This window comes from Apium graveolens, chromosome 1 (genome assembly GCF_009905375.1).
Source record: "Apium graveolens cultivar Ventura chromosome 1, ASM990537v1, whole genome shotgun sequence".
NCBI classification, from domain to species: Eukaryota; Viridiplantae; Streptophyta; class Magnoliopsida; order Apiales; family Apiaceae; genus Apium; species Apium graveolens.
This window is the reverse complement of record NC_133647.1, coordinates 199,679,948-199,690,618: the sequence shown is the minus strand read 5'-3', so window position 1 is coordinate 199,690,618 and position 10,671 is coordinate 199,679,948. Positions and strand designations below refer to the sequence as shown.

The 10,671-nt window shown below is 30.1% G+C and overlaps 1 protein-coding gene across 1 annotated transcript; it reads right to left on the bottom strand.

Annotated features, from left to right (window-relative positions):
- Positions 1-5,711: 5,711 nt before the first annotated feature.
- On the bottom strand, positions 5,712-7,749 carry LOC141724197 (GDSL esterase/lipase At4g16230-like). Its single transcript, XM_074526231.1, has 5 exons — positions 7,223-7,749; positions 7,011-7,141; positions 6,535-6,780; positions 6,168-6,423; positions 5,712-6,040 (listed from the first exon to the last, which is right to left on the bottom strand). The coding sequence occupies exons 1-5, from the start codon at positions 7,473-7,475 to the stop codon at positions 5,814-5,816; spliced, it is 1,113 nt and encodes a 370-aa protein (XP_074382332.1). The 5' UTR covers positions 7,476-7,749; the 3' UTR covers positions 5,712-5,813.
- Positions 7,750-10,671: the final 2,922 nt, after the last annotated feature.

Genomic DNA, 10,671 nt, shown 5'->3' with positions numbered 1-10,671 from the left:
TTTAATTAGTTTAAATTTTTGTCAACCCGAATATAATAGGTTGGGATAAGATTTAAAATTTTTAAATTGTTACTAACTCAACCAACCCGATGTTATAATTATAGTATTATTATTCGAAATTTTAATTTATGTATTTATTATATTAATCTATATATTCGCAATAATATTATTATTTTACGGATAACACACTATAAGTTATTAACTCTAAACTAGAAGAGTATATGGTAGATATAGTATCCAATAATACTTATCTTCCGTTAAATTATGAGGAACTACCAGTTTACTTCAACTTTTGGTTAAATTTATTTGAAATTTTGAGTCCTAAGAAATATTTAAATAATTTTATTCGAGTTTTAACTCAAACCAACCCGACTTAACCCGACTCAACGTATAAAGGGTAAGATTGGGTTGAAAATATTTTTTTTATTTAACGGGTTCATTTTTTAAAAGCCGAACTAATTGGTTGATTCGATTTATTAACCCTAACCCCGCGTTCACCCCTAGTAACAGTACCAAGTTCCTTTCACCTGTGCTCAAGATACTTTTTTGGGTTTTTTTAGAAATATGGTATTTTTTTTAAATACAGAAAAATAATTATTTTTTAAAAATATATTTGTAACATTATGCAATTTTTATTTTTTTAAAGTTGACCTTAAAGTTGATTCGGTTGCAAACTTAAATGCAACTAATGCAATCTTAAAATCAACATTTTCAAAATTTGAAATTAATTTGCATAACACGTTGCAGAGATTGCAAACTGTATTTCTGAAAATGAAACTTAAAAAATTATATTTTTAAAAATAACTTTGCAAATAAGTTTTTTTGAAATAGATTAAAAATACAGGTGTTTTGGGTAATTTCTCTTAATTTTTTAAATAGTGTTCAAAACATTTCTAATGATATTTTTTAAACTTTTTTATTTTTATAAAATATATAAGATTACTATTTTCATTGAAATTGTATAAAATTAAAAAAATTATTCATAAACACTTATTTCAAGCATATTAGAGTAAAGTAAAGAGAAATTATCAAAAATACCAACTTTTCTATATTTTTTTTGTGATTTTATTATGTTTTTTTACAAAAATACGGAAACAATCAAAATCAAACTCGAGTTTTTTTTGTGGCATTTGAGGTTGTATGAGGTTGTATGGGATTGCAGAAACTCGTTGAAGCTTCTAGTTGCAGAAAATCGTATTTTTGCAAATAAAATTTAAAGATAGTATATTTACAAATAAAATATATTTTTACAATTTTTTTGTAAAATAAATACAGTATTTTTACACAAATATTTTGGATCCGGGGTATTTTTCAAAAAACCCAAACTTAAATGGTTCATGAAATTGAGAATTTGCAAGAAAAAGACCCCGGGCATTATGCATATGAAATGAGATGGTGGGTGCATGATTTTCAAAACGTTGAGAAAAAAGATAATTATAAATTTGTTAGAAAAAGGTTTCATAAAAATCTATTTTTCTACATGAAATATGTCTTAGTCAATCGTATCCAATAATACCTTCTAGGACAGTGTCTGAGTAGGGTATAGCATACTATCGTTCCAAAGAATGAAAATATTGTTTACTCAAAAAACCCCGGCTTATGTGTGCACAAATATGTGTGCGCTAGGAAAATAATGATACATAAGTAAGCGAGGCAACGATATACAGTGATACAATAACTCTGTCCATGATTTTTTTCACATGGGACTTACCAATACATTAAAAAACTTCGTTCATTGGTTTATTGTCGTAAGCCCCTTTTATTTCTTATTTTACCCTCCTTGTGATGTCTCAAACCCAATTTTTCTCTTGGAGATCACTCTCCAAACTAAATATTTTGAATTACCACCAAAAAACTAAAGCAGAACACAACCCATTCCACGAAAAACTCTAATCTCAATTGGATGTTCCTACATGAAATATGTCTATTTTTGTAATTATAAATCTTTTTTATTTTTTTCATAAATATAATTTTTTGAAGCTGTTTATATAAATACAATTTTTTTGCAATCAAATGCAATTAAATACCAAAAAAAGTAGGTATACTTACTCTTGAAAAATATAGATTGCTTTATATTACAAATGGGTTTTGGTCCCCGACCCCGGGAGGTTGTAGTAACCACCGGGTACCCCGCATTGTTTCATTGCAGCAGACCTCCAGCAATGAGACATTGAGGGAGGTATCTACCACAATGAAATAATGCGGCAGGATTCCTGTTATTATTTAATTTCTAAAATAACAAAAAATCATATTTTAATATATTTTTTTCGATAATAACGTAATTAGAAAATATATAATTAATTTTAACAATCATTTGTTCTAAATTTTCTAATTTTAGTACTACTTCCCATTTATTATCAATTGTATAATGAGTTAAAAATTTAAAAATATATTAGATATATAATCGGAAAAATAATTAAAATATTAATTTTAATGAAAAAAAAATAAAAAACCTAAGATAATAACTGAAATGTATGAATGTAGTATTGTAAGTATGATTATTTATTGATCGAAATGTATCGTCTTCTCTAAAACTTTTTTGAGTAAATTCTAATTAAACTATTTTAATTTAAATTTTAAATATGTCAAAATTATGTATAATAACACATTTGTACTCCTTAATGAAGTTATGATGAATTAAATATTTTTTTATAAACAATTTTTAATTTTAAAAAAACAAATAAGGACAAAATAATAATAAAAATCCCTCCCGCAATGCGTTATTGCGGGAAGTGTTCAGCCTACCCCAACATATATAAAATATTATGGTGGATGGTTAAAGAGCCACCTACAGCAATGTTTCATTGCACTAGCCTCAATGAAATAATGTTGTAGGTGATATATGACATTTTTTTATTTGTTACGAAAAAAATGTTTAACATTCCGGGGCTGAGTTGTTTTATATTGTTTTTATAGTTAACGAAAAATCGATAAAATTTTATTTTTTTAGTTTTCCACATTTTCAATTTTTAGCATTATATTCGTTCACTATAAATTAAAAATTGATAAATTAAATTGGACAAGTACAAGAAAAAAAAATATAAAACTCACAATATTAAAAAAACATAAAACTCATAATATTTTCTTATAATAAAAATTCGAAAATACTATTTCGAACAAATAATTAAAAATATATTTTCACTCAAAAATTTTAAATACAATATTAAATTTAAATATTTTAGTTTAAAATATTAATTCAAAAATATCAAAATATAAGTTCGAAAAAATATTTAAAAATTCATTTTTAACAAAAAAATAAATTAGAAAAAATAAAGCGGGCAAGAACCTTTAAATTTAAAATAGCGTCCTCCAACAATGTTTAATTACACTAGTCGCAATGAAACAATGCTATAGGTGACAAATGGTATTTTTTTAATTTGTTATGAAAAAATGTTTAGCATTCCGGGTGCTGAGTTGTTGTATATTATTTTTATAACTAATGAAAAATCGATAAAATTTTATTTTTTTTAATTTTCCACATTTTCAATTTTTAGTATTATATTCGTTTACTATAAATTAAAAATTAATAAATTAAATTGGACAAGTACAAGAAAAATAAAAAAAAACATAAAACTCACAATATTAAAAAAACACAAAACTCATAATATTCCCTTCTAATAAAAATTTGAAAATACTATTTCGAACAAATAATTAAAAAATACATTTTCACTCAAAAAATTTAAATTCAATATTAAATTTATATATTTTAGTTTAAATTATTAATTCAAAAATATCAAAATATAAGTTCGAAAAAATATTTAAAAATTCATTTTTAACAAAAAAATAAATCAGAAAAAATAAAGCGGGCAAAAACCGTTACATTTAAAAGAGCGTCCTCCAACAATGTTTCATTGCACTAGCCGGAATGAAACAATGTTGTAGGTGGCAAAATGTATTTTTTTTATTTGTTACGAAAAATGTTTAGCATTCTGGGGGCTGATTTGTTTTATATTGTTTTTATAGCTAACGAAAAATCGATAAAATTTCATTTTTTTTAGTTTTCCAAATTTTCAATTTTTAGCATTATATTCGTTTACGATAAATTAAAAATTGATAAATTAAATTGGACAGGTAAAGAAAAATAAAAAAAAACATAAAACTCATAATATTCCCTTATAATAAAAATTCGAAAATACTATTTCGAAAAAATAATTAAAAAATACATTTTCACTCAAAAATTTTAAATTCAATATTAAATTCAAATATTTTAGTTTAAAATATTAATTCAAAAATATCAAAATATAAGTTCAAAAAAATATTTAAAAAATCATTTTTAACAAAAAAATAAATCAGAAAAAATAAATCGGGTAAGAACCATTACATTTAAAACGGCATCATGTTTCATTGCATGTTTCATTGCACTAGCCGCAATGAAACAATGATGTCGGTGGCAGAGGATATTTTTTTTATTTGTTACGAAAAAATGTTTAGCATTCCGGGGCTGAGTTGTTTTATATTTTTTTATAGATAACGAAAAATTGATAAAATTTCAATTTTTTTAGTTTTCCACATTTTCAATTTTTAGCATTATATTCGTTTACTATAAATTAAAAATTGATAAATTAAATTGGACAATTACAAGAAAAAAAAACTCACAATATTAAAAAAATATAAAACTCACAATATTCCGTTATAATAAAAATTCAAAAATACTATTTCAAACAAATAATTAAAAAATACTTTTTCACTCACAAATTTTAAATTCAATATTAAATTTAAATATTTTAGTTTAAAATATTAATTCAAAAATATCAAAATATAGGTTCGAAAAAATATTTAAAAATTCATTTTTAACAAAAAAATAAATTAAAAAAAAATAAAGCACAAACAATGTCCTCCGGCAATATTTCATAACAGTGTCCTCATCAATGTTTCATTGCACTCTGCCTCAATGAGGCATGTGGTTGATAGAATCATCTGGGGCTGTGGTTACCATAGTAGAATCATAAATAAATTAATTCTAGTAATTTCTCAGAAAAAACTTTAGGACCGATCGAGAGTGGACACTTAAGTATTACCACCATTCGATTTGATTTTGCTAGCTGTGCTTGCTGCACCGTTTAACCTTTTATGTCCTAGAGTTTTAAAACTTGTTCAGTAAAGATAGTCAATAGATAGATGAGTATATTCAGCGGCTAAGAGCATCTCCGACAATATCTCCACTCAACCTCGAAAGAGGTGTGCGAGATCCTAACTTTTGAAGAAATGGTTTAATCTTTTTTCATTAAATTTTTCGTGAATCTAACCTCAACTCTGCATAACATGGAAGCTAGGATGTTGTGCTACTCAGCATTGCCCCTCAAAAGATGAATAATCTTTTGCAGTTGGATACACGGTTACAGATTTCGGAAATCGGAATTATTCGGTTGATGTATCGATTTGTGATTTACTGGACGATTTTTAAAAATCGGATAATTTACCGGCAATTTATCAGAAATTGATCAAATCGTTTTTCAATAATTTATTGGCGATTTTTGAAAAATCGGTCAATTTCTACGTCGGATATGTTCATTTATTGGATAGAAGCATTTAAAAAATGAGAAGAATAGTTCATCCTTGGCACTGCTAATGGTATGTAGTCTGCTACAACAATACTGTCATTAATAATGCTTATTACATTTAGTAAATATCAATATCTTCTTCTTGCAGATAACATATTTTACTTTATCTTAGCAAATGATCAGTCACATTTGACTTGTTGCAAATCATCATATAAAAATTTAACTAAGTGTAATTTATAAGTATATATAAGATTAATAGTATAACCAATATTTGCCAATGGATGATCTCATTCTATTGCAGTACTTAGTAGCTCAAGATTCAATAAGCTGTCTGAGATTTATAGGTGAAACATCAGCAGTTCCACCGTCCATCAAACGCCGCGCAATGATAACATTAGTAGCATCACTTGGATGATATGCATCCCAGAAAACATATTTTGATCTGTCTGGACAAACGTGTGTCGGACCAGGACCACAGGGGATTATTCCTCCATGGCGCCCTGCAGATGAGCAGCACGCAGAGTTTGCGTTTTGAAAATCTGTCAAAAAAACATAATCTAGATTTTTAGATATGTGTGATCACTTGTTTGTCAGTTGGGACATTTTATTAACGATTGAGGTGGCTTAATGAAATTTAGGGAAATATTGCGGAACAATGTTACTGACCATATGCAGCGTAATTTTGAATGATATCAGCAACAATGTGGTAGACATCTGCATAAATAAATCTTGAGCCCTTGAGGTTGCCCTCAAGCTCAATAAGAAGGCTCTTTAACTGGTTGTTAAAAGACTGAGCAAGCTGATTTGGCAAAGCAACACAAGCATCTCCAGACAATGGATTTACATCTCTTTGATATGGTATGCATCCGATTGGCCCCACATTTGGCAAAATAAAGTTTCTAGCACCCAGATTGTAAATCCTCTGAAACAAGTTTGTGACAATACAACATTTGAGTGGATCAGTTAGCTACAACCACAAGCAATTTTAAGTGGATTAGAAATGATTATGTAGTCTTCTGTAAAGGAGTTTTACCGTAAGTTGAAGCCTGTATCTTGAAATCAAACCTGCGACAAACATCTCAGGAGATACTGTCTTTTGTTTGATACTTGAAAGCACAGGTACTAAATAGTTGTTTATGAAATCATTAGAACCCATGGTAACGGAGAAGAGGGCTGTTTGCAATAGCTGCATTGCTGCAGGAAAACCTATTTGTGCTATTATATCTTGCCTGGTATTGGCAAAGTAATCAATCTGCGCGTCCAAGTTGATCCTACCACCCTGCAGATTACATTGCATCCATAAATATCTCCAACTATCAAAATCGCAGGCTGCATTTTATTTTTGATAACAACCAGCAATCAAAACTGTTAAGCGAAATTCAGGTAGTGTATAGAGTGCCTAGTGTTTAGCAGATATTTACCACTTGGTTCCTCAGTGAGGATTAAAAAGTGAATGACACTAATATAAAGACTTATAAAGGGTTGAATTCATTGATATAACAAACTCACAAAAATCTTTCCAGTTTCATTGAAAATCCCTCCCCCGCCAGAGGCGTAATTGACACCCTGCAGAATCACAGGTCCCTTGGTGGTTGGAGCCAAATATGGTGGAGCAAAGTCTCTGAACCCCAGTTGCTGTCCTGGTGTAAAGAAAAATCATAAACATATAAGCATCAGTCGACTAAACTATTGCTTATATCGACAAACAAACGAAAATTTACCAAGGATATCAACAATAGTTCTGCCATTAGTGTATCTTCCTGTTGGACTCCCAAAGTCAATACCATTTGGAGGGTAATTAGCCTTGGAGAGGGATACAATGTAGTCATTATTCCCAGCTTCAACCAAAGAATCTCCAAAAATAAAATTAGCAGAAATTTCTCGTGCTGACGAATAAACAACCAGACAAACAAGGACTGTAAAAATCCGAAGCAGAACACCAGACATAGCTCCTCTGCATGAAAGAGTAGCCATTACAGCAATGTGCAACTCAATGAAACAGTTAATTCTACAACAGAAAAAATTGAAATGATATTATGTCGCGAGTTGTAAGATTCGGGTAAATTTTATTACAGACAAGGGTGCACTTTAACTAAGCAAAAGGATGATCAAAGACTTCTTTTTGCACAAAAAGTAGCACTAGAAGTCTCTGCACAAAAGTTGCACCCTTATCTGTGATATATGAACTGTACAGATGAACAAGAAGTTATGTGATCAAATCATGAGCCACTAAGAGTCATGGGTTTTGAGTGAAGATGAATCTTTTCATATAAATAAGAGATGAAATGTAATAGACCATTTAATGCTAGCTACAGAATGAGACATGAAGCTTAGCTTGCTAAATGTGGAGCAGTGTAGGTCGTAATTTTTTGAAAAACAGTTGTTTGGTTAGAAAGATAAGAGGCATTTATTAACTGCATGCCTATTCTTTCATTAGAGGAAGATCAGTGCATTGAGAGCCAACTGTAAGCATAGAAACTTTCTTATACATACATACGTCAGCAAAAGTTTTATATCTGCACAAAAATATAATTTTGCAATGTTGTGCTTGTCAAACAAATTGACCCCAACATAACTGAGACTTCTAAGTAGTCAACTACAGCGTCCGCTTGTAATCGAACTTAGGACATTCGGGTAATGGTAAGCCCCTAAAGTCCTGATGAGCTGAGTGACTATAACATCCACTTGGAATCGAACTAAGGATCTTGGAGTGGTAAGCCTCTAAAGTCCCGGTGTCAATCAATTGACTTACCGAGAGTGGTTCTCTCCATCATCATTGATTCAATGTAAGGAAGACTTCGTGCGCTTTTAAAGAAGTCCATAATCCAACTTCTAATATGAAATGTTTAGCCAAATATGGGATAAAAAATCATTTTATTTATAATCCATGCAAAGATATACATTTACTAAGTGTCCATTCAGAATTGATGCATATTCACCATTTATGACACAGTGAGCTCTATCTATCTCCTCTGTTTTGGGCCAGATAATACACCTAACATGTCATTGTTTTCCCATAAATAATTTATAATTTGTGGTGCTTTTTCTTTATAAAATTTATATTTTATGCAACCATGAGAAAAGTCAGATATCCAAGATTACTGGAGTGATACTGAACTTTGTATCTTTATGTGATCAAATAAAATGTCTAGTGGGTGGGAAAGGGCTATGAAAGTAGAAGGAAAAACAATTCAATTGACCCTTACAGTATTAAATGTAACCTATTTTGTGCTTGCTTTGGGTATTTGTAAGAGGTGTATTGACACAAACCAAATGATATTAGTAGATCTTAAAGCTACGCGTATGTGAACTGTGTTGCAAGTTGAACCTTAATCAGAGAGGCATGTGCTGGAGTTTTCAACCGTTCTGATTAGGATATATGTATTTACTATTCATCAAGATCCAAATTTTAAGGTTGCTCAAAATATGGAACATATAAAAATATATTTTAGAAAGTATGAAATGCATTTCAAGATGACATTTTATAGTCTTAACACAGGAAATTGATGTGAATGTAGGAGTCTATCACTCTATCCGCGTTTAATTTTTCTTTTAGGATTTTTACTATTCACGGGAATTTTCTGCGTATAGATAATTTGTCAACCATCGCTGAACGTGGATTACCGTCAGACGCCCGTTAGATATTGGAACAAAATCATTACCTAAACTAATTATACAAAAATTGATGTGAATGTGGGGTTCTTCACTATATCCGCGCTTAAATTTTTTATTATAGGATTTTTACTATTTGTGAAAATTTTCTGTGTATAGATAATTTGTCAACCATCGCTGAATGTGGACTACCGCTCGACGCCCGTTAAATATCTGAACAAAATCACTAGCTAAACTAATTACACTGCATACAAATGAAAGAACATTTTAGTAAACAGACTGAGTATAACACGGATCACTGAAGTACTGAAACAATAATGCATTGCAGCTCCTGAATTGAGTATATGTAAACGATGGAGTATTTTCAACTGCCAACGAACTTCATGTCCAGCATTTAACATATAGTACTTAATAGAATCTAAATAGGCCAATGGATTGTAGAATCTCTGTAATTTAATGTTCAAACAATCTAGTAGTATTTAACTATTCAACATTGCATGCATGTGTTAATATATTAGTTGACTTAAAAATGCTGTAGACTATTAGTACTCTAGCAGTAATAAGATGTTAGAATTCAGAAACACATAGGAGTAGATAAATATTGATAGTTGATGGCCCTGTGCCTTGCAGTCTTGTAGATTCTAGCAAGTAGCAACCCTTTCTGGTTGCTACCAACTTACTAGTCAGTCCATCTGCTAAACAGGCACTCTGGCTGCAGCCCAACCTCATTAATATGTCGGTGTAAACAGTGGCGCAGTCGCAACCAGGGGTGCAAATACTCGCACTCGAGTGGAAAACCTGATTCCGACTATTATGTAAAGTTCAAAAGTTATAGGTATATACATTTTTGGGCCCTCATCCCCAGTGGCGGAACCAGTACAGTATTTCATAATTGAGGGGGCATCACTTACATTAAAATAAATATATCATTGTCTCATAATACATTAATCTAATTTAATACATAACTAATATGACTAATCTCTAATGCTAGATCCGTCTTCACTATATTCATTACCGAAAAAACTCTTTCAACTGATGTTGTGAACGCGGGTAGAAGCAATGCCAATTCAATTAACCGGTACAACAATGGAAAAATGTTTGCTTTCCTAGTTACAATGAACTTCTTTGCAAGACTCCCTAAATCCTCGATATTGAAAAATTCTTCATCTTGTTTGACGCCATATATATATATATACTATAAACAAGATACTATCCATGTTTGGAGGGACAATGGACTTAGCCCCCCCTTTCCTTCTGCCTCTGCTCATCCCTGACAAACGATGAATGTAAATATTTGTTTGCTGAAAAATTTCCGTGAATAGGTTTAATAGGGGAACTTGATGTGAATATATGGTCACGTTACTCTATGAGTGCTTAAATATTTAGTGTTAGGATTCTTTCTATTAGAAGAAATTTTTCGCGGACAGATAATTTGTCAACAATCGCTTGATGTGGACCGACGTCCATCCATCCAAACCTTGTGAAATATAGTGTTGTAAAAGGTGGAAAGTTAAAAATTATGAAAACAGAATATATGACCGAATCCAATTAATGTGTG